At 39.0% G+C, this 25,888-nt stretch overlaps 1 protein-coding gene across 5 annotated transcripts in view; it reads left to right on the forward strand.

The window, feature by feature from the left end:
* The window catches only part of DPP10 (dipeptidyl peptidase like 10), a 728,831-nt gene extending 717,138 nt beyond the window's left edge, over positions 1–11,693 (forward strand). For all 5 annotated transcript variants that reach the window (XM_080667876.1, XM_080667877.1, XM_080667878.1 and 2 more), the window contains 4 exons: positions 180–238; positions 351–423; positions 5,969–6,042; positions 8,211–11,693. In XM_080667876.1, the coding sequence (XP_080524002.1) occupies positions 180–238; positions 351–423; positions 5,969–6,042; positions 8,211–8,345 (341 nt within the window). In that variant the 3' untranslated portion in view covers positions 8,346–11,693. The remainder of the gene's footprint in view (positions 1–179; positions 239–350; positions 424–5,968; positions 6,043–8,210) is intronic.
* Positions 11,694–25,888: the final 14,195 nt, after the last annotated feature.

The raw sequence follows: 25,888 nt of genomic DNA on the forward strand, positions 1-25,888 counted from the left end.
AATTGAGTTCATTTAACATGTGTTATCAGAGATGTTTACAGCTGTTTTATCTTCTCTCTGATTTAATCAATTTTACTGGAGGATGACAATTAAATGTGAAATATAGAAATTGAATAATGAAATATTCTATTCCAATTGTTTTTAGTTTATTCTTAAATTTTTGTTCTCTTGGGTCACAGCTTCAGCTTTCTCTGAAAGATATCTCGGTATGCCATCTAAAGAAGAAAGCACATACCAGGTAACTAATTTAAAAATAATTAAGAAAGAAAAGTACTTCTGTTCTAAAAACTCAGTAAAAATGTAAATACAGATAGAACTATATATACAGATGTTTTTGTTTCCCTTTGCAGGCCTCAAGTGTGCTACATAATATCCATGGCCTAAAAGAAGAAAATATATTAATAATTCATGGGACTGCTGACAGTAAGTATTATATTTGCTGCTAGTCATTGATGGAGTCTGAACTTGAACAAAGGGGTAGTACATTCAAGGACTTGCTTAAAGGGGATCTTATAAACCTACTAAAGAAGAAAGCAGAGTGGCACAAAATCTGATGCATGATGGGAAGTGGTTAAAAAGAACTCAGGACTAATAATAGAGGAAGATGTGAGCCTCAATGGCAGCACTGTGCAATAAAATGTTCTGGATGGTAGAAATGTTCAACCTTTGCTGTTGAACACGCTAGCCACTGGCCACATGTGGTTCATAAGCATGTGTTTAGAATGATTAAAAAACTGAATTTTTAATTTTAGTTAATTTTACTTAATTTAGTGGCTAGTGACTACTTCTATGGTGTTATTTAGCATATCTCAAAAGGACACTAGCCTAGAAAATAACAGGACAGCACTGAGATAAAATTCTGAGGAGGCTACCCACTTAAATTGTTAAAAACAAAACAAAACACGTTCATATCACCTCTCATTTGTCACATTAAACATTGGAAATGTATGTGACTGATATTACTAGTAATTAATAATATTTTATAGTCACATAAAGAACTTATATATGCTTTTTATTATTCTGTGTAAAACTTTACAGCAGAGGGCTAACTATCCATAGCCCCATTCAGAGATGAGAAAAAACAAACAAACAAACAAACAGAAAAACAACACCAATTTCAAGGAGGAAACTAATTTATTTAGGGCTACCTGTCAAGTGTGCAAGGATAGTCAAAGCCTTGAGTTAATAATTCCTAAATTTTGAACTTGTTTTTCTTGGTTCAACCTGCCTTGCCTAACGATTTTTACTCCATTATAAATAGCATATAACTAAAAAAGAATTATAGCAAAGATCATATCAGGTCTTGAGTTTAACTTTCAAGTATGTCAGGCCAAAGTTAAATTAGTGTTCAGCTTAGTATACTATCTATACTAATAATCTATACTAATAAAAGGGTAATATGCTAATTAGACCGGAAGTCTTCCAGACGACCTTCCAGGTGTCCTTCCTGACAAAGCCAGCCTGGAACAAGCAGCCTGCCAGGTCCTGGGCGCCAGCACCTGTGGCTGTGGCCCAGGAGAGGGAGAAGCCACCCGCCCCTGGTCCCGGGCGCCTGCAGTCACCCCAGTCAAAGCCAGCCCGGGTCCCGGGTGCCTGCAGCCAGCCAGAGGGAGGGAAACCCGGGTCCCATGTGACTGCTGCTGGCCAGAAGAGGGAATCCTGGGTCCTGGGTGTGGGGGTGAGGAAGAGGCTGTTTAGGGAGATTAGGCCATCAGGGGAGCAGTTAGGGGTGATCAGGCAGGCAGAGGTAGTTAAGGGTGATCAGGCAGGCAGGCAGGTGAGCGGTTAGGAGCCAGGGGTCCCGGATTGCGAGAGGCAGTTGGACATCCCCCGATGGGTCCCGGATTGATTTATCTAGGTATTTCCTCTCAAAGAGGGAAAACTTAACTCTCCTTCTTACCCCCTTTGGAGCTGATTGAAATTACTGATTTGCTTTAAGAGCAGTGTATAGAAAGGGGAGAAAAAGTAACTTTAGAATACAGACACTTGATAAATACCATTCAGCCAGGTGGTCAAGTTTAACATCAACAATGACAAGTCACTTTGATAGTATGCACCATGTATATAATTTCATAAAAAAAAAAATTCCCAGTCTAACAATGAGAAAAAACATTGGACAAACCCAATAGAAGAACATTCTATCAAATACCTCAGAACTGTCAAAGTCACCAAAAATAAAGTCTGAAAAATTCTGGTAGACCAAAAAATCTTAAAAAGACATTATGTTTAAATGCTTCTAAGTTGTGTCAAATATACCATAAAAATATAAAATCATAGTAATAGGGGAACTGGGCAAGGTATATACAAGAACTCTTAGTACTGTCTTTGTAACGTTTCTGAAAATCTAGAACTACTATAAAATATAAAAAAAAATATCCCCCAAACTTACATAATACCTGACCTATGTTGGGTGAAACATAAAAGAGAGCATAAACATTCTGAAGGACATTAAACTTTTGTTCTAAGGCGTTAAGATATTATATGAATAATAATGGTAATAACAATAAGTAACAATTATTAAGTATTGACTATATGTCACTATGGAAACCACGCCAGAGGCACCTTATGGTCAAGGCCAATTAAAGCACAGAGGCCTTGTTGTCAATACACCGGACTGTCCAAGTCCACTCCGTGCCTAGGCTAAGATACCATACACAGCTGCAATACCACAGTGATCTCACAGTATGTTGTGCCCTTCAGCCAAATGATTTATGTCACTGTTGGCAACTAGCCTTTTTTGTCTCTGGAGTAATATCAAGGTTATTGACCAGCTAGTATGAGAAGCAGAGGCAGTTGGCACAGAGAATGTAGTTCCTATGTGTGCAGGAGAGAGGAGAGCTCAGAGGAGCTGAGAGCTGGAGCTCATAGAGAGCTCAAATACAACTACCATGTTAACCAGCTAGAGTGAGCTGGGCAGGAGAGTCGGGAGAAGCTGCTGAGCCAGAGAGTTTAGATACCGCTATTATGTAAGGCAGTGAATTTAGAGGCAGCATGTGGCTGTACAGATAATAGCTGTAGGTACAGAGATTAATGCTAGTGTGTAGGAATGATATGTATTTACCAGCCTGTGTATGGCTGCCTATATGGGATTGCTGTGAAGGACTGTCTTGTCTGATGACTATGTGGCTACTGGCTTCTGCAATAAAGACTCATTCTTATACACCCACATCTTCTCATGGCCTCTGTCTACAACCTGGCATCCAAGAAGGTCCAGCCCCTCAGCAGAGGGGCTCGGACCCAACAGTTAGCATAGTGGGCAGGGTTCAAGAGGAAACCTGCCCTGGCATATTCGGGAAGAATTTAGAGAAATACGTGAACTCAGAGCAACTCAGAGCAGCAGTGCTGAGCAGAACTCTTGCAGTCACTGACAATCACAAAATGTGCCAAAAACTTTTAATTTCATCTTACCTGTTTTTCCCAAAAATACTGTAGTTATTATCACTCTTCTTATTGAACAAATTGGGGAAATAAATATTATGAAATTTATATAACTTGCTGAAAATCACATAAGTATCAATTCGTAGAAAGAGGATTTGAATCCAACATTGAGAATCTTACTTATCGTGCTCTGAAGCTTCAATTGCAGCAATCTTATCTAATAAAGAGGGAATAAGCTAATTGACCCTCATACCTTTGCAAAGATGGCGGCGCCCACAGCAAATGAGGAGGGGATATGCTAATTGACTGCCCCGCCCTCAAAGATGGCAGCGCCCACAGCCGCAAGATGGTGGCGCCCAGTCCTCTCAGCCCCACCGCAGTGGCAGTCGCACGGAAAGGCTGGGCCCGCCCCTAGGCCTGCCTCCGGAGTCCCCCAGTCCCCTCAGCCCCCCAGCCACCCAGGGCTCAGTAGTATTGCTCAGGGCCGCCTCAGGGCCGCCTGAGGCTCAGGTAATTAGGGCTGGCCAAGGCGTGCACTGCCAGCAGTGGCAGCAGCAGAGGTGTGATGGGGTGTCACCTTCCCTGATCGCTGTATCACCTCCCACCCCTGAGGGCTCCCGGACTGTGAGAGGAGGCAGGCCAGGCTGAGGGATGCCCCCTCCAGTGCATGAATTTTTATGCACTGGGCCTCTAGTAAATAATATTCAGGATTAAATTATTTTACATCTAGCAATCACGGTTGCAGCTACTGAGGTAAATCATCATTCCTGTCTGACTCAGTCATGGCCTGGTGCTTCGCCCGTCTGATAAAATGCAAGCAGAGATTCAGCACTGATTATGTTAAAGCAAATGCACCTGTGTATTTGTCCATGCACACAGACACACTCTCACACATACACTACACATGCACACTCCCTATGGGCTTGGTGGCTCAGTCATTGACACTATAATAAACCATTATTAATATTTTCTTTAAAAATTACCAGCAAATTAGTTCAATCAGTCAATTAGACTTAAAATATCCCTGTTTAGTTTTAGGAAGGGATCAAATGACAAATATCAACAAGCTTCACACTAGAAACTAAACAGGAAAACAATCCACTTGGAAAATCCATCTATACTAATAAAAGGGTAATATGCTAAGTAGACCAGATAGACCAGACATCTTCCAGTTGTCTGGTCCTCCTTCCAGACAAAGCCACCATGGCAGGGGCTGAGGCAGAAGCAGTTAGGGGCGATCAGGCCAGCAGGGGAGGGCAGTTAGGGGCAATCAGACCAGCAGGGGAGAGCAGTTAGGGGCGATCAGGCCAGCAGGGAGGGCAGTTAAGGGCTATCAGGCCAGCAGGCAGAGGGGTTAGGGATGATCAGGCAGGCAGGCAGATGAGCAGTTAGGAGCCAGTGGTCCTGGATTGCGAGAGGGTGCAGGCGGGCTGAGGAACCTCCCCCCCCATGCATGAATTTCGTGCACCGGGCCTCTAGTTTATACATGTATCTTTCAACCTTATCCATACCAGGAAATGGTGGGTCCTTTCCAAAACATTATCCTACAGTAAACAAAATGAGAGATCATTTTACCTTAGCTATTGCTCCTCTTCGTTAGCATTTCTAGTAGCTTAAATTTACAGAGCGAGTCGTAAACTTCTTCAAAGATGACATGGTCATACCCCACTAATGACCACAATAGGAAGATGTTGGAAATACCTTGGGTAGATTTTAAAAAGATTGAAATGACCATTAGGGAGCTTTTATTTTCTGCTATGTAGTAGTATTGCTCAGTATCACAGAATTAGAGCTATGAAGGATCTTAAACTATTTATAATCCTGCCTAGTTTTACAAAGACAGGTTAAAAATGCTGGCTTAAAAATTATTTATAGAAATTTGAAGAGCTACACAGCATGGGATTGAACAGCGCAGGCAGCATGTGAGCAAAGTGCTGTACAGAGATCTGAGTGATTCCTCCAAGCGTTCAAAGCTGGTTGGGGCCAGGGCTACTACTCTACCTGGCCTGCGGTGCTGCTTACTTCAGTTTTGGACCCTGAGGGTCAGGCAGAAGGAAGGTAGAAAGAAAGGGGAGAACCAGCATGATCCGCATTAAATATTTAGCCTTTGAATAAGGAGATGTGTACTCTCTTTTATCAACATGGGGTATTCTTTTCTAATTTAAAATAAAACAGAATGCCAATATCTCACTGAGATTGGGCCCTGATCATCCTCAGAAAGAAATAGAAACTGGTTTGCTGTATTATTATCCAGACAAGTATTCACTATGTTAAAATTCTTATAATGGTATAAAATGTGAACAATTAAAAATGATAAATGATGACCAATAAAGTAAATCTAAGTAATATCTGTATAATAAGTAGAGCCTTCCTAGTAGCTCCTGTTTCAGTTTATTTTTTTTATAATGTGAAGCTCAAAGTTTTACCATCATTGTATCCACTGGCTTCGTACTTAAAGCCAGGTGTAAGTCTTTTAAACGTGCAATGTATGTAAAGTAAAATATTTAATCTTTTTTGGGGGAAAAAGACATAAAATGTTATTATCCTTAAAAACATATTTCTTCAAATATCACAATTTAATTTCTTTCAGCAAAAGTTCATTTCCAGCACTCAGCAGAATTAATAAAACACCTAATAAAAGCTGAAGTGAATTATTCTATGCAGGTAAGCCACTTTTTCAGAAGATGTGTTGATGTGGTTTCCTACCTATGTTTTTTAGTTGCGAGATCAGAACACAATTTCTGTGCTACTCCATCATCCCTCATGCTATTACTTTTACTGTGTTTGTAGCTATCAAAGATTGATTTATTTTTTCTTAATTATGCCGAGAATGTGGATCAGCTCATGCTTTACAGTTATGTAATAGTCTTATGCAATGTCTTTGTCTTGAGACTTTTATTCATGCTGCTCTCGGAGGGGTACATGAGTGGGATTTCTCTATTGCTGGCAGGAGGGGGTTCTTGGGGCGCTGCTGAAATGAGCACTTTCAGAAGCCCTCATGGGAGAACGAGATGCCTTAAAAGACTTTGTTTGCGTGGATTACATTCCTCAGTTTCCAATGTCCCATTTCCATCAAGCCAGTCCTGAAAGAGGGCAGCTGTGGGTTCAGCAAAGCCAAAAGCAAAGCCAGTGTCCAGAGCTTCTGTTCCATGTTGCAGAGGGCCCAGTTCAGCATCCAGGCTAAATAAAGTCCATCAGTCCATCATGTGGAGCTCACATGGCTGTGGGCCATGTGGGCAAATGCAGGGGAATGTGCCGCCTGCAACAGGAGTTCCAATAGGGCCAAGAGCCAAGAGCTAAGAGCTAAGAGCAAGGGAGCTCCCTTTGTTTAGAAGTTTAAATATTCAGGTTTCACGCCCCTGCAGTAGCCATGCCTATTCCTGCTAATTACCTATTCCCAGGTGTGACTAGACAGATAGGTAAGCATTTTCTCAAGTCACTCAGATCTTATTGGGCATGCGTCCAAACTGCCTTTGGCCAGTCCCTCCCCCCATCAATCTGTAGGGAACAGACTTGGAGAGTGCTAAAGTACAGCTTTCTGTATAAATGACATGCCTATATTATCCAGTCTTCCCTTTACTCCTTTCCTGTTAATAATAACTAGACCATTACAATGGCATCAATATCACTGATAATGAATTCTTTTAAAATAATAATTCTCTTTCTCCTAGTCCCTTTGTCTTTTCCTCATTTTTTATCACTCTCATACTAAAAAGTTGGGAGGGAGAGTGGTTTCAGTAAATGTTATGAGAAAAAAAGGAGAGATTAAAACACCATTTAGATCTGTGCCTTCAACCATATTTAATAAATATTTATCAAAAACTTACTTTACAAAAGTCATTAAGCTAGATAGGCATACTTTATATGACCAAGGGACTTTCAGTCTGAAGGAGGAGTTTTAAGAAGAAAATAAAATTAATTGTAATTTTTCAACATTTGGGAGAACTGAAAGTAGTTCAACATATCTAAAACCCAGGAATCAGTGTTAGGATAATGACAGGGTAAGGTGAATAGGTAAACAGATGGTGGGTCAGACAGCACTCTGAAAGAGTATGTGGCTTTACCCAGAGGGCACCAAGGCACCATTTAAAAATGTTATACTCAGGAATTAATGTGGCAATCTTTGTATTTGTATTGGAGGGAAAAGTCACTAATGCCTTTTATATTGTCAAAGTAAAAATTGCATTGCACAAGATTAAACAAACAAGAAGGACTTTATTCAAGACTATTGCAATAAGGGAGAGAGACTAAATTCAACTCTGTTGAAATAAAGGGCTGAGAAAGCTTTGAAGCTAGGGAGGAGGAACTCATAGTCCACTTGCATTTGGCTTTACCAAAAGGTAATGTACAGTTTCTTGTATCTTTATGACAAGTCCCTCCCTCAGAGACTGTGAGATAGGGGTGCTTTCTTCTTCAATGCTTATATGTCAAAGAAAGACATTTCCTGGGTTGTAAAACTGGCAATAAACTGAAAGAGCATTTACATACATTTCAAGGGACAGTGAATGAATTTATAATTTCAAGTTTTCTAAATTAAGTAGGCTAAGAAAAGGAAGGTCAGGAGCTTATACTTATGAAGAAACTGTCTAATTGTTCCCCAATAAATCTCAATTTAAATACATAAAAATTGTATGTTGTCTTAAATGTTGATTATGATATGATTATAATAAAAAGGAAAATTTTTGATATAAAGAACTCAGAGTGTAATTAATTGAGATTTTGGTTAGATATTATTACCTGAAGTTTCTTTGCCATTTGATGAAAAAGAATGGGTTCTGAGGGACAATACTTGCTTTGGTAACTTTAAATCTCCTTTCTCCTCAACACCTTAGGTCTATCCAGATGAAGGTCATAGCATATCTGAGAAGAGCAAGTATCATCTCTACAGCACAATCCTCAGATTCTTCAGTGATTGTTTAAAGGAAGAAATATCCATGATACCACAGGAACCAGAAGAAGATGAATAATGGACTTTATATAGAACTAAGGGGATACTGAGGCTTAATGAAATCTAACCAAGAGACTGTAATATTGTAGATGCTGCAGAATTCCAAGGGTAGCTTAAGGAGATGACACTGGAACAGCACACTCAGAGACAATAAACTAGAATTTGAATACAGATGTCCAAGTCTACTGTTTTGCCAAGGGTGCAGAACCTTTTTCTTTGTGTAAGGAAGGTCAAATGGTTGGTTTCTTAGGAGAAATTAGTTTTGCATTAAAGTAGGAATAGTGCATGTTTTTTTTCTGTTATCCCCTATTTGTTCTGTAACTAGTTGTTCTCATTTTAATTTTAATGGACACCATCTTTGCATACAATGCACAACTTATCAGTACTACAGTCCCTGATCTTGGTGGCTGAGCCGCAGCCTAACACCTTACTGTACCTTTACAATAAGTGCAATTCCTTCATTGCCTATTATTATGCTTAAGAAAATATTCAGTTAATAAAAAGAGGCTATTTTATGTAATTTCTGTTTACAAAAAAAGCATTGTTAAATGGGTCAAAGGTCATGTAGAAATATGGATTTTAGCACCTTCCAAAGTTCAGCCAGTTACCAGTAGATATGATATTGTTAAACCAACACATGACTGTGTGTTGAACAATATATATATATACACACTTGTGCATATGCAATCAATAAATTTATCTTTACATGTTATTCATGCTACAAAGGATAACTTTCGATGAGCTAGAAGAAATGCTCTTTTACAGGCTATAATGGAAGCTTTGTTTAATGAGCCAAATATGATGAAACATTTTTTTCAATTCAAATTCTAGCTATTGCTTTCCTCTAAATGTTTGGGTTGTGTTTGGTATCGTTTTTAGTGGTTAATAATTTTCTAGTTGCAATTTAATTATTTGGATATGATACCTTGTCACTTGTAAATTAGATACTTAAATATTAAATTATAGTTTCTGATAAAGAACTTTTGTTAACAACGCAATGCCACTGAGTACTATTTTGCTCTTTTGGCGGAGAAGGCTTTTTTAAAAACACTTGGTCCTTACACTTCTCTCCCTCAATTCAGAATCAATTCTCATTTTCATTGTAAAAGCAAAGCAAAGAGCTGGATTTTCTTTTGCCAGTTCCTATTTAGTAATTGGTGCCTGCCCAACCCATCTGTTACTGTTTAATTTAAATACTTCTAGAATTAGAAATAAAATGTTTTTTATTCATTGATGAAAAGTTCCCAAACAGCAGTGTCTGCTGTTTAACTTGAGATGAAGGCACAAGACACATTCATTCCTGGTCTGTGCTAACTTGCAGTAGTAAGCAACTGAGAAAATAAAATAAACTTCACTGTCTGAAATCAACGTAAGTCATTAGGGGATTAAATTTGGTGAGTAAAGTCAGAGTATCTTCACACTTTAAGGATCGTCAAGAAGATATTGAAAAGTCTGGAAAAGTTCAGCTAAATCTAGGTAATATACTATATTTTTGGGATTTTAAAAATTCCTTAGTACAGGCTGCGTAAACATGACATTAGAAGACCAGGAGGAAACTTAAACATGTCACAGAATTGCTCCTATTCTGTCAAAGGATCAACCCCCAAATCTGGGTATTTGGAAATGTGTGAGTCATTTGGGAATATCCTGTTCTTCTTCTGAATGCATTGAAATTGTGTCCTCACTGCTCCATTGAATTCAATTTAAAATGAGAAAAGCTCTTTTCTGAAAGACACGTTTCAGGTCTTTCTCAAGAATAGTAAACACATTAAAAAAAAAAAAAGGTTGTAATATTTCAAAGGAAAGTTTTGCCTATTTTATTAAGATGGAAATTTCTTTTAAGGCTGATTTAAAGTCCAACTGAAGGTTTTTAATCAATATTTTAAATTTCAACCACTAGAGATTTTTATGATGCAAATAATTATGTTGTCTGAAAGATGTGGTTTTATTGAATGTCTATTTGAGTAACATTTAAAACGTATTTACCTTTTACTGTTCATCACTTCTCCTGTTTTATTATTATTAATGTTTATCTATTTTTCCAATTAATTTAATACAGTTTATAATGTGAAAGACATTTGTCTGGAACCCACTTTCACCTTATAGGCTAAATAGATCTCAAATGAAGACATACCGCTTAGTAGGAAGGTGGACATTTTTCATTTGTGTGATATTTTGAATTTGAATAATTATGCCATTTTAGGGAAAGGATTGCTCACCAACACATAGACACCGGGTAGTAGAGGGATTGTGTAAGTGGACTTCCCCATTTATACATTTGTCTTTAGTCATAATCCCGCTATTTTGAGTGTATTGATGCATTCCAAGAGGTTCCTAGAACTCCAGTAGCAAGTTTTCCAAGTGACATTTTCCCCTAATGTTAAAATAAATCAAGCCAAACTGTAAAATAAAACAGGTAAGCTGTATTAAATCATCCACGGAGAAAAACACATAATGTTTTGAACCTATTTGGAAAGGCAAAAGTATTGTTTCACTAATTCCCTCCATGGAGGTCTCTAACTTAACACTTACAGACTAAGAATTCCCTGCTGATCTATTTGAGTTTCCTGACAGGACCAGGGAAAAGGGTGCTTTTCTAAATCTGAATCTCAGCCCTGAGATGAGCCTCTTTTGATTGAATATTTAGCATAGACATCATTCCCATGGGGAGTCTTGCAGAGGCCAGTTGTAGATTTCTTATATAACTTAAATATTGATCTTCACTATAAGGAGAATTGTTTAAGCCATTGTCCTCAAATGGTGGGCACCTGGGATGGATTTGCTCTCAAATCTCATTAAGAGCATATGGCTTCTATAATCATATATGAAATACTTGGTTTGTCTCTCCTCACATGCCCCCCGCCCCTTCACATCTGCAGCAATGAGCATTGCATAAATAAAACCTGACTCCTCAGCTCTGCTCCATCTTTCACTTCCTGTTCTGGGGATTCTCTGACACTGCATTTGTCTGTCTGCTGGAACCAATGGACTCATCCCTTACACACTGCAAACCTATACAAGGATGTTAATGCCCCTCATTAAAACCCAACTAATGGAAGACAGGAGCAAAAGACTATATATTCCTCTTTTTCTTCTCTCAGACATTCTACATGGTCCTTGGAAGGGCCATGAATCTCAGCTGCCCACATCTGCATACCTTTCTAGTTCTCTCTTTCATGTTTCACTCTTCTCAATCCCCCATGCCTATTTTCTAAAATCATGTCCCTACCCAAACCACATGTGCATCATCTGTTGACTCAGCTCTACTTTCTGGGCAAGTCCCTTATTGCCACAAGTGCTTACCATTGTGACTATTATAGGATGAAGAAATAAAATGACAATAAAGAATTGCTTTCATTCAAGTTCCAATAAGCTGTTTCTATCTAGAATTTATTAGACTCTTACTAAGTACCAAGCATGTGTTCAGTGCTCCATGTTCATTATCAAATTATCATTATTAATTATCAAATCTTCTCAACATGCCCTAAAATAGGTATTATTATTCCCATTTTACAGATAAGAAACAGTCTCAGAAAAGAATGTAACTTGGCCCACATTTACATAACAAATGGGTAAAGAGCCTAAACCTTCCAGCTAACATAGAAGCCCATGTTCTCAGCCATTATTCACCTCAGCACTCCTTCAATAAGCAGGGGTTTAACTCATGTTCACCCATGTAAAATGGAGTCTGAGTATTTAAACATATAATTCCAGATATTTTTGAGAGTGTTTGATAGCAGTATACTAAAAGTTAAATAACAGCCCAGTGTAGCATGGTAGCTACATGGAAGCTACAAGAATCCCCTGATGTCAAGAGACTATATCTGTTGAAGTTGTGTAAGAGTTATTCCTATTCATGGGAACCTTTGCCCAGAAAACACAACTTGTCTGCGAAGTCATTAGTAAAATCCCTTGCTCTGGCAGTATGCCAGTTATATTCCAAAATTATTCCTAGAGGCATTTAAAACATTGTGTTGATCAAAGCACCAGGCTTGTAAACATGATAAAATCACCTGGTCTTCAAACACTGCAAATCCAGAAAGCATGTTGTGATATTTAAAAGCTTCGCTGACATCCACAATCCTATTTACAATTCGACTTAGGAAAATTGCATTACCTCACAATTTTCTATCACTATAGGCAATAGATTTTATTGACTACTGATCAGATCTACTCTCATTTCTTTTGGCAATATTTCAGCAATTTTGGAAGAGAGAGGCTGCAAATTCAAAAATCTTTTCTCTCATCAGAGGAAGATTTTTAAAAAGAATTAATAAGTCATATCAAAAATCTTTTCTCTCATCAGAGGAAGATTTTTAAAAAGAATTAATAAGAACAATTTTGATTACTTTTCTATTAGACTTTCAATCAAATTTAAGATAGTTTGATACTAGCATGACAGGCTTTTGATACAGCATTTGATTGCAAGTCATCTGTGCTGATGACTATATCTGTCCTTTTCTATCAATCCTAGTACCATTTTAACTAAGTAATCATTGGCATGATTGCAGTTTGGAAATATAGAATTTCATACTGCCAATTTATATAAAAAAGCCTAAGTGACCATTACGGTGGAACGACCAGAATGACCAGTCACTATGATGCATACTGACCACCAGGGGTCAGACGCTCAATGCAGGAGCTGCCCTCTGGTGGTCAGTGTGCGCCCATAGGGGGAGTGCTGCTCAGACAGAAGCAGGGCTCATGGATGGCAAGTGCAGCAGCTGTGTAGGGAGCCTTTCCCGCCTCTGCGGCAGCGCTAAGAAGCAGTGAGCCGAGTGGTAAGGAGTAGCAGGCCGGCAGGCAGTAAGGAGCAAGGGGTCCCGGACTGTGAAGGGATGTCCCGGACTCTGAGAGGGCACAGGCTGGGCTGATGGACCCCCCCACACACACACACCACCAGTGCAAGAATTTCTTGCACTGGGCTTCTAGTAGCATCATCAAAAAAGAACACGCATTTGTTCAATGTCTAGGATTTTTATCACATTATCTCAACTAATCTTCAAAGCAACCATGTGAATGGATGAGTGGAAGGTGATGTGCTCTGATGAAGAAATCAAGATCCAAAGAGGTCAATTAATGTTCCAACAGGGTCACACAGTGTATAAATGACAGAATCAGGATTTGAACACAGACCATGAGGATCTCAAAGTTCTTGCACACATCTATGATTACAATCTATGATTATTTTAGCTGGTGAATTCCTAAGGTTCATTGTGCTCATCTTTAGGTTAGATTTAACATTCAAGTCCTTTGCTTTTCTGTGTCACCATACAGTATGCATCTGGCTTCAAGTAACTAAATGTAAGCTTGAAAGTGCTTTAAATACTAGTGACCCAATATGCGGGCAGCTTGGACATCACTCAGAATTTACCAGAAACACAGACTCTCAGGTACTACTCTAGACCTCCTAAATCAGAAACTTAATGGTAACAAGGTCCCTAAGTGGTTTGTATGCACAGCGCACTTTAAGAAACACTGGCTTACATGACAAGAGCCTTCATTTACTCACATCAAAAAAGAGCTAAGCTTGGGTGGCTAACAGATCAATGGGGGAATCAAATTCCAGGGTCCTCCTACCTTTACATTTTTCTAGCTTCAGTCTGTTATTTGTCTCCTTCAATTGGCTTCCAGATAACTGCAGGTGTCCCAGGAAATATGTCCTTTCACAGCAATGTCCACATATAGAGAGGCAACCTATTTCTTTTTATCAAGAAAGATCATTTTCTCCACATATCTTAGACAGAATTCCCTTCAAGTCCCTTTGTCCAGGCTTTCATTGAAAACTCCTATCCTGGATATAAAGGAGACTGTGATGTCACACGACTGAAATCGCCACCCTTCTTAGTGAGGATGAAACAAGTAAGACTGGTAGGAAAGTGGATGCATGCCCCGAAGAGACTGGTATACCCAAACAAAGGCAACAAGGGCCTTCCTGCTGGCATTGCGGCTCAATGCACAGCTCAAGGCAGTGAACAGTGAGGGCTGAGGGTTTTACAAAGACACTTCATTCGATGGTATCTAAAGTTTTCTTCCCAGAGGACCCTAAACATCTGACACACCCTCCGTTCCTAAGACTTAGTACAGGCGTACATCGCTGATATTTTCTCTTCTTACCTCCCCTCTTCATTATTGACACACTTTCCACTGCAGGCAAGCAGTTTTGAAATTTGATTGCTCTGTTAACGGTCCCACTTTGCAGGCTTTATTTGTTATCACCCAACTTATAAGGGTTTGATTATCTCTGTACGGCCCGAATTGCTAGTCACACTACAAATTCTCCTGATTGATGGATTGCGGAAGGCCTATTCCAATGGGAAAAGAAAGGCCTGCTGAGGAAACAGGGTAACACAGCCTCCCCTGTCATATGCACTTCTAATGGGTGTAGCTTTCATTACACTCCACCCTCTGTCCCTTTAGGACAGCATGTGTGACTTTTAATGATCTGTATGGTGTAATTAGATTGTGAGCCTTTGGGGAGAACAAATTGTCAATTTTCTTGCCAAGACAAATGGAAAATTGCAACTTCACAGTTGGCTTCAAATTATGAAATAAATCAAAGATATGTTGTGCTTTCTATACACCAGGTACTGTGCAGTTTGACACAGCATCAGGATCCTTCTTTTTTTTTTTTAACACTTACACTAATTAACACATCTAATGTAAAAATGGATATTTTAGTGTAAATGTTATCACTGAGTCATTATTTCCTAAAATGTGCTGGCATATTCAAGCATGTTTAAATTTTAATGAAGTCATTTATAACCTCCCCCCATATTGCTGATGCTATTTTCTTGCCCACATCCCCATTGAATAAATAACCCCCAATGAATGTACTTGTTTTGTCCAAGTCGCAAGGCCTCTATGGCCCACTGTCACACTGAACAGTTGGTCTGTATGCAGCTTCCTGTCCCACTCTCAATTGTAGGAAATTTATAGTAAAGCCCTGCTATTTTCTGAGAATTATTTCTCCATCCAAATCACCCCTGGCAGAGGGACATTGATTTGAAAAATTTAGTTTAGTTTTCTTATTTGTAGTGTTTTAGCATTGTTTTAACTGAAGAAAAGAATTCCACATCCTATTGAAATATTCCAGAGAATCTATACTAATAATAGAGGAATATGCAAATTGGCTGGGACGCCGTCATGTAACGACCAATCAGGACGGGGACGGGGCCATCAGGCTGGAAGGGGAGCAGTTAGGGGCACCAGGCAGGCAGGCAGGTGAGCAGGCAGGCAGGCAGGTGAGCAGTTAAGAGCCAGTGGTTCTGAATTGCAAGAGGGGTCCCAGATTGGAGAGGGTGAAGGCCGGGCTGAGGGAACCCCCCCATGCATGAATTTCATGCACTGGGAATCTAGTAAAAAATAAACTGACCTCCTGCCCCTAGCTCACCACCTGACTTCAGAACTCAGTTTTATATACTCAGCTTAGACCCCAAAGCAGTCTGAACAGCAGAACGACCAGTCACTATGATGCTCACTGACCACCAGGGGCAGACCCTCAATGCAGGAGCTGCCCCCTGGTGGTCAGTGAACTCCCATAGGGGGAGCGCTGCTCAGCCAGAAGTCAGGCTCATGGTTGGCAAGCGCAGCAGCAGTGGCAGGAGCCTTTCCCACCTCCACTGCAGGCAGGCAGTAAGGAGCGAGGGGTCCTGGATTGTGAGAACCTTGGACTGTGAGAGGGAAGTCTGACTGCCGGCTTAGGCCCATGGGGATAGGGCCTAAGCCAGCAGGAAGACATATCCCAAGGTGTCCCAGACTGTGAAAGGGCGCATGCTGGACTGAGGGACTGCCCCCCAACCCATACATGAATTTCGTGCACTGGGCCTCTAGTTGTATATAATGCCCCAATAACTACTCTTTTTAATATGTGTAATTTACATTATACCCTAACCTGTTTGTAAATTGCCAGGAAATAAGAAGCTAATAATAATAATAATAATTATTATTATTTTAATAATAGCTAAAACAAACTATTTGCTTAATTTGTACCTGGAACTAGAATAACCTTATTAATAGACTTATTTATTTCACTTTTTAAAAAGTATATTTTTTTATTGATTTCAGAGAGGATGGGGAGGAGGGAGAGAGAGAGAGAGAGAGAGAGAGAGAGAGAGAGAGAGAGAGAGAATATCAATGATGAGAGAGAATCATTGATCGGCTGCCTCCTGCATGTCCCCCACTGGGGACTGAGCCCACAATACAGGCATGTGCCCTTGACAAGAATCGAAGCCGGGACACTTTAGTCCACAGACTGACACTCTATCCACTAAACTAAACCAGCTAGGTCTATTTATTTCACTTTTACTGTAAAGCATATGCAGAAATTAAGTATTTAAATATTTACATGGGGAAACTGTAAGCTTGGGAAAGTTAAGTGAGTTACTGAAAGTGAATGGATTGGTCACATTAAGATATACTAGTTGGGAGAGACAAAATGGCGGAATAGACCGACGTGTCCTGAGACTTGTCCCGGAGCAAATAGAGGGAGCAGCTGAAACGAGTGGAATCCAGCCCGAATTGGCAAAGGAGGCGCAGCTGGTGAGACAGTTTGCAGCTGGGAAAGGCAGAGATCCCCCCGATAAAGGTAAAATCAAAGATCTAGGCAGTAGAATCTGCCGGACCTCTGTGCCCAGAAGGTCGGGGAGAAACTACACAGTGCCAAGCCACATCCCTGAGGACAGGCAAAGCATCTGACTGGAAAAAAAAAAAAAAAAAAGGGTCCACGGGACTGCAGGAGGTAGGGGATTTTAGACCTTGGAATCTGGATTTGGCAAGAGAGGAACTTGCAGAGACACGGTCCCTCCTCACGCTGGGGCCTGCGCCTTTCTCCAATGAACCTAGTTCGTAGGACCTTTAGGATACAGAATATTACCTGTGGCTGAGGTGCAGAAGAAGGAGTGGGGTTGTGGAATCTGGGGAGAGTAGGCAGCGGACAGTCCAGGAGAGGTGGAAGCGAGTCTGGTGCTGAGTCATATCTAAGCGCTGGTCGCCATTTTTTCCTGAGAGATAGCCCCTCCCTCCAGTCTCCAGGCAACCAATATAGCCACACCCAGATCCCACACTGATTAATACCATGGAATCTGAATACTCCCTGAGGCCATAGGATCTGCCCTAAAGAGAAATCTTTAGAAGTTAGGCACCTCAATTACACGGCTACACTGCCAGGGCCCTTCAGAGTGCTTCAGTGTGCCTCACTGGCAAACTTACCGCGGGTGCTCCTGTGAGCCGCCACTGGGAGTGAGTGCCTATCCACCACAGGTGCAGCAGTGAAAGCTGTCTGCCCACCCCATAACTACAGAACTCTGGGCATCACAGTCACACCTGTCCAGAGTGCAGGCCCCCTTAGCCACATCACCCCAACAGACAGTTCCTTGGTGCCACTGTGAGTACCCACTGGGTATGCGTCATTTCAATTAAGGGTGCAAGACAGCAAAAATTGGGACACTCCCCTCCATGGCTACTGACTTCTAGACACCACAGTTGTGCCTTTCAAGCTCGCAGGCCTACATCAAGAGAACCCAAATAGCTCAAGTAGGGAGCTACACTAGATTACCAAGCCCAGGAGAACTGAGAGATTACACCAGTAGCACCATCACCAAAAGAATCTGGGTAGCAAAGCAATTGGATCTACAATTAAAACATTATAGGAAAACATGGGGAGACAAAAAAGCAACTCCCAAAGGAAAGAAAAAGAGGAATCACTAGAAAGGGAGTTAAACAAAATTGAGCCTAGCAGCTTAACAGAGAAAGAATTCAGAGTAATGGTTACAAGGATGTTTAAATGGATGGATGACAAATACACACAACTCAATGAGAACTATAAGGAGCTGAATGAGAATGTCACCAACATGAAAAGAAACCAAGAAGAGATGAAGAACGACATAGCTGCAATAAAGAACACATTGGAAGGCTTAAACAATAGACTAGAAGAGGCCTAGGACCACATCAGCGAATTAGAAGACAAGGTAGGAAAAAACACACAAACACAGCAGCAACTGGAAAGAAGACTTAAAAAGCAAGAGGAGAGCCTAAGGGAGTTTTGGGACAACACAAAACGAAACAATATTAGAATAATAGGGATACCAGAAGGAGAGGAAGAGAAGCAAGGAAAAGAAAACCTGTTTGAAGAAATAATGACAGAAAACTTCCCTGATATTGGCAAGAAAAAAACTATGCAAGTCCAAGAAGTACATAGAGTCCCAAACAAGTTGAACCCCAAAAGACCAACACCAAGATACATCATAATTAAATTGGCAAACACTAACGACAAAGTAAGAATCTTAAAGGCTGCCAGAGAGAGACAAAGAGTTACCTACAAGGGATCTCCTATTAGAATATCAACTGATTTCTCAACAGAAACACACCAGGCCAGAAGGGAATGGAATGAAATATACAAAGTGAGGCAAAGCAAGGGTCTGAATCCAAGAATACTATACCCAGCAAGGCTATCATTCAAAATTGAAGGTGGAATCAGGAGCTTCACAGACAAAAAAGGGCTAAGAGAGTTTATCACTACCAAGCCAGCAATGCAAGAAATGCTAAAAGGACTGCTGTAAAAAGAAGAAAGAGAAAGGCAAAAAGAAACACAAACACTAAGGAAAAATATGACAACAAACATGTACTTGTCAATAATAACATTAAACGTAAATGGATTAAATGCACCAATCAAAAGACATAAGGTAGCTGAATGGATAAGAAAACATGACCCATATATTTGCTGTCTACAAGAGACCCACCTCAGAGCAAAGGATTCACACAGACTGAGAGTGAAAGGATGGAAAAACATTTTTCAGGCAAATGGAAATGAGAAAAAAGCTGGGGTTGCAATACTTATCTCTGATAAAATAGACCTCAAAGTAAAGGCCATAACAAGAGATAAGGAAGGCCACTACATAATACTAAAGGGAGCAATTCAACAAGAAGATATAACTCTGGTAAACATATATGCACCCAATGCAGGAGCACCCAAATACATAAAAAAACTCCTAAAAGATATCAAGGGAGAGATCGACAACAATACAATCATAGTAGGAGACTTTAATACAGCACTGACATCACCGGATAAATCCTCTAGACAAAAAAATCAGCAAAGAAACAGCAATTCTAAATAACGCACTAGATCAAATGGACCTAATTGACATCTTCAGAGCATTTCACCCCAAAGCCACGTTCTTCTCAAGTGCACATGGGACATTTTCAAAAACAGACCACATACTGGGTCACAAGCAAAGTCTCCCCAAATTCAAAAAGACTGAAATCATATCAAGCATTTTCTCAGACCACAATGGCATAATATTAGAAATAAACTATAATAAAAACATTCCAAAAAATTCAAACACTTGGAAGCTGAATAGCATGCTATTAAACAATGATTGGGTGATCAACAAGATAAAAGAAGAAATTAAAAACATCCTAGAGACTAATGACAATAAAAACACAACAATGCAATTGCTATGGGACACAATGAAAGCAGTCCTGAGAGGGAAGTTTATAGCTCTACAGGCCTACCTCAAAAAAAAAAAGAAAAAATGGTAATAAATCATCTAACTCAACAACTCAAAGAATTAGAAAGAGAGCAACAAGAAAAGCCCACAGTGAGCAGAAAGAAGGACATAATAAAGATCAGAGCAGAAATGAATGACAGAGACCAAAAAAACAATACAAAAGATCAACAAAACCAAGAGCTGGTTCTTTGAAAGGATAAACAAGATCGATGAACCTCTAGCCAGGCTCACTAAGAAGCAAAGAGAGAGGGCCCAAATAAAGATATACTAGTTGGTGCAATAAGAGAAAAAAATAAATTTCAGTATTTAAGTAAATAAAACTTTATTTCTCACTCCCATGATGTCATATGTGGGCAGATGAGAATTCACTCTCATCTGCTACCAGGAACACATGACTCCATGCTGTAACCACAAGGGAAGGGAAGATTGAAGGAGATTCCCAATACCAGCTTTCAATCGCCATCTCTCAAAAATGACACTCACTGCATCTGCTTGGAACCCATTTTCTTAGTACACTTCTCAGTGTCCCAACCTAACAGCAAAGAGATTGAAAAATGCAGGGGAACAAATGGAGAATATAGGGAGCACTGGCCGTCACTACAGCCCACCATTCTGGACATCAGTCATTTCTCTTGGCTCCTTTGATTCCTCCACACACAGGACAAACTGACCCACCTCAGGAGACACATGCCCAGTCTCTTCCAGTTCAAATCCCAGTATTTCTGCAAGTTGTGCAAAGATCTTTACAGTAAGCCTCTCTAAGTCTCCTTTTGGTCTGAAGACATTTGAAATATAAAATGATTAGTTTTCTTTTCTTTTTTTTTTCTTTTTTTTGTTCTCCATAGAAAGTGGAACAATAATGGGATAATCAAAAGATAAGTACACATATAATACCTTAATAAAAAATTTGAAAAAATAAAAAAATAAAAAAAAAATAAAAATAAAAAGTCAGAAAAGAGGAAAAAAAAAACACACAAAAAAACCAAAATAAATAGTCCCATCTGTATGAAGAAAGAATGGATAGGGATGCTTTGAGGAATAACACAGCCTTCCTACCCTGTCTCTTGCCTTATACCTAAATATCTTAAACAATCAAATGCCAATTAAGATAGACTCATATATTTTTAATATTAAAAAATGGGTAGGAGGAGAAACCAAGATGGCGGCATAGGTAAACACCTAAACTGCTGCCTCGCACAACAATTTCAAAACTACAACTAAAAGACAACATGGACATCATCCATAACCACAGGAAGGCTGGCTGATGGAAATTCTAGAACTAGAAGGAAAGAGAAAAGCACACTGAGACTCAGAGGAGCTGCAGGATGCAGAGGTACTGAGACGCACGTGTGGAGAGGACTGGCAACTGAGTGCGCAGTTGGCTTTCTCTAGCGGGAGGGAGACAAAAGCTCCTGAGTGCGCTGAATTCCAGTTCCGGGCGAGACTCTGGGGACCCAGACTCATTCTGGGAGAAACTGGACTGTCTGGCAGCGGGTGGAACTCGAGGGTGGCTTTCTCTCAGAAGTGCTTGCAGCAATTACCACGGGACACTGAGACACAGGGGCCTATTAGGGCAGGGCTGACGGGAAACCAATGTCGTCTGCTTTGCCCTGAGACTCTGCCCCATCCAAGCTGAGCACAGAGGCTTTTGCAAATCTTGTGTCATAAGGGTGTCTCCAGCACAGAAGTTCTCCCAGCATAGACACAGCTGGTCCTCACAGCCAATTGGCCTGGAGGTCAATTCCTCCCAGTGATACCAACAACAATCAAGGCTTAACTACAAGACTGTGCACACAGCCCACAAAGGGGTGCACCAAGAATGTCTACCTCAGGTAACTGGGGAGGTTGAGCCACTGGGCCCTATAGGACACCTAGCACACAAAGCCACTCTATCAACTCAGGGAAGCAGCCAAAATGCGAAGACAAAGAAACAGATCACAAATGAAAGAAATGGAGGAAAGCAAACGACTGGATATAGAGTTCAAAACCATGATTATAAGGGTTTTTCAAGAATTTTCAAGAAAAGGAAATAAATTTAGCGAGACCCTTGAGGATATGAAAAAGGACCAACTAGAAATCAAGCATACACTGACTGAAATAAAAAAATATTATACAGAGTTCTAACAGCATACTAGAGGATTGCAAGAATCAAGTCAAAGATTTGAAATACAAAGAAGCAAAAAACACTCAACAGGAAAAGCAAAAAGAAAAAAGAATCCAAAAATATGAAGATAGTGTAAGGAGTCTCTGGGACAACTTCAAGCGTACCAACATCTGAATTATGGGGGTGCCAGAAGAAGAGAGAGAGCAAGATACTAAAAACCTATTTGAAGAAATAATGACCGAAAACTTCCCCCACCTGGTGAAAGAAATAGACTTTCAAGTCCAGGAAGCGCACAGAACCCCAAACCAAAGGAATCCAAAGAGGACCACACCAAGACACATCATAATTAAAATGCCAAGAGCAAAAGACAAAGAGAGAATATTAAAAGCAGCAAGAGAAAAACAGTTAGTTACCTACAAGGGAGCACCCATATGACTGTCAGCGGATTTCTCAACAGAAACTTTGCTAGCCAGATGAGTGTCAAGAAATATTCAAAGTGATGTATAGCAAAACCTACAACCAAGATTACTCTATCCAGCAAAGCTATCATTCAGAATTGAAGGGCAGATAAAGAGCTTCACAGATAAGAACAAGCTAAAGGAGTTCATCACCGCCAAACCAGTATTATATGAAATGCTGAAGGGTATTCTTTAAGAAGAGGAAGAAGAAGAAAAACGTAAAGATAAAAATTATGAACAACAAATACATATCTATCAACAAGTGAATCTAAAAATCAAGTGAATAAAAAAATCTGATGAACAGAATAAACTGGTGAGTGTAATAGAATCAGGGGCATAGAAAAGGAGTGGACTGACAATTCTCGGGGGGAAAGAGGTGTGGGGGGTGCGGAAAGAGACTGGACAAAAATCGTACACCTATGGATGAGGACAGTGGTGGAGGGTAAGGGCAGAGGGTGGGGTGGGAACCGGGTGGAGGAAAGCTATGGGGGAAAAAAAGAGGAACAATTGTAATAATCTGAACAATAAAGATTTATTAAATTAAAAAAATGGGTAGGTTTCTTATGCATTTAGTTTCAAAGAGATCTACAGCCAGTAACTACACCTAAATTATTTTAAAAGCTTAATTTAAGAATATACACAATCTTTTGAGAGATAGGGTATGAGAACTTCTTTCCTAAACACTCACAATATTGGTGGCTAATTTAAGATCATCTGTAGCAATCGATGACCACATCCTTTATTTGATCTTCACCTTGATCTTTTACTCAAAAGGAAGATTTCATTAAGTGTTTTCAGTTCTGAGCCTAATTTAATCGAGTATAATATCTAGATGGTTTCTATGATTTTCTTCTTAAATTTATTTTTAATGAGCTACAGTTCACATAAACATACAATTCACTTTATTAAAGTGTAAAATTCAGTAGTTTTTAGTATATTCGCAAAGTTATGCAAACATTACTACTATTTTCAGAATATTTCCACCATTTCAGAAAGAAACATTATAACTTTCTGCAGTTACCCTTCATGCCTCTTTTTCCCTAGCCCCTGAAAACTACTAATTTACTTTATTTTTCTATGGATTTGCCTATTCTGGAATTTTAATATAAATGGAATCATACAAAATATGGATGTTAGTGGTTGATTTCTTTCACTTAGTGTACTGTTTTCAAGGTTGATCCATATGTTGGCATGTATCAATACTTCATTCTTTTTTTCTATATGTGTGCAGTATTTTATTTTATTTCATTATTTTTCCATCACCATTTATCCCCCATGTACTTTTAAACGTAACTACAATTGTCCACAAATGGTGTTAAAATACTCTCTTTTCCAACTACATCTCTGTGCAATACTAGATGTTTTATTTTTTTATTTATTGTATTTTTTATTGTATAAAGGTTTACATATGGCCTTTTTTCCCCCCATTGCTCCCCCCCCCCAGCCATTCCCACCCCAGGCAAGCCCCCACTACCCCAGTGTCTGTGTCCATTGATTATGCTAATATGCAATACTTTATTCTTTTTCGTGGCTGAATTGCATCCCATTATATAGATATAGCACATTTCTTTATTTACTTAGTGGACATTTGGTGTTTTGTCATTTTGAGACTAGTTATGAATATGATGCTATAAATATTCATGTAAAAAATTTTGTGTGGATAGGTTTTCAACTCTCCTGGTTATGTACCTAGGAGGAAAGTTTTTTGGATGTATGGGAACTCTGTTTAACTTTTAAGGAACTGCCAAACTGTTTTCCAAAATGACGACATAATTTTAAATTTCTGCCAGCAATGTCGAAAGGTTCTAATTTTTTCACATTCTCACAATGATTGATATATTCCATGTTTCTTTTATTATAACCATTCTTTTGGATGTGAATTTTTTCATGCTTTTCATTTGCTCTTTTTAATAAATAAGAATATTGTGAATCTTTTCATTTTTACTTATTCATTATTTGTATGTATATCTTTAGGGAAATATTGAATCAAAATATTTGCCTCTTTTTAATTGGGTTGCCCTTTTTAATATTCTAGATATTAATCTCTTATCAGATGTATAATTTACAAATATTTGTTTCCTTTATGTGTGTCTTTTCATAGAAGTCATATGTGAGTTTATCTCTTTGTGCTCTTACAAACTTTTTATAACCCTTAGCTTGATCCATTTGTTCATTAAATGTCCCAAAGTTTTAAATCTTGTATCTCAGCATTCATAGTCAATTTGAAAATTTCTATAAAGAAAAATTATTGCCTTTAAATATTTCCTTACAGTTCATGCAAAAAAAGTATGGCAAGTGACTCAGTTTTCTCCTTAAAAATTTTCAAAATAATTGATTCCCTATCATTCTCCAAGTTTACTGAGGAATTAATTTAGATTTAAAATTGTTATTAACTTAACAAATTTAAACATACTTTATGGGTTTTGATCCATTGAAGTAATTAAACTAACTGATGCTGAAAGCATGCTTTTGTTATACAGTTGGACTCCCTGAGTTCTTTTGGCATAATCCATGCAGCCTGTGGTAGCTTTTTTCTTTGTGGTATGACAAAATATTCTGTGTTTTCTTTGTATCTCTTTCTCCAGACTTGGAACTTTGGTTCTTTACAGTACAAAATTATATTTATGCATTATAATTTGAGTAATAGAAGTTTTCATTGTTACTGGGTTGATCATTGTTTCTAAGCTCTTTCAATGGGTAGAGCTAAAAATTATAATTTAAAATAAAATTTAAATATGTCCTCAGTTCAGTACTCATTTGAATTCTTAATGAATCTAAATAGTTATTAATGTATTCCAATCCATAATTCAACATTACAATCTCAGAGAAAACATGCCCACCTTGCCACTGATAATAAGATTAGTAAATCATATTATATAATTTGTGGGTTTTTTTTTTAATCCTTGTAGTATAATAACAAATTACTGCATTTAAAAATCACTTGGAACAAAAGCTTTCAATATAATTAAGCTTTATACTCAATATAAAGTTAGAATTATTGGTTTTACATTTTTTAATATTTAAGCTCTGCTTATTACTCTCAATTGTATTGATCAGTAATCTAAAATACTTGCATGATTAAAAGTTAAAGATATAAAAAAAGAAATAGAAATTATATCCTATTCCTCTTTCCTCAACTTGTTCTTCCCTCATATAACACTTCAAAATGTAGTTTATGTATTCATTTTAAACCGTATGATTTGACAATATACATAGATTAGTACTCATCTCTAGCTTTCTAAATAAACAGTGTTACATTAAGACATTTCTCACCCTAACTGGTTTGGCTCAGTGGATAGAGCTTTGGCCTGCAGACTGAAGGGTCCCAGGTTTGATTCCGGCCAAGGGCCTGTACCTTGGTTGCGGGCACATCCCCAGCAGGGGGTTTGCAGGAGGCAGCTGATTGATGTTTCTAACTCTCTATCCCTCTCCCTTCCTCTCTATAAAAAATCAATAAAATATATTAAAAAAAAACACATTTCTCCATCTATTT

Source organism: Plecotus auritus, assembly GCF_963455305.1.
Source record: "Plecotus auritus genome assembly, chromosome: 5".
Classification (NCBI taxonomy): Eukaryota; Metazoa; Chordata; class Mammalia; order Chiroptera; family Vespertilionidae; genus Plecotus; species Plecotus auritus.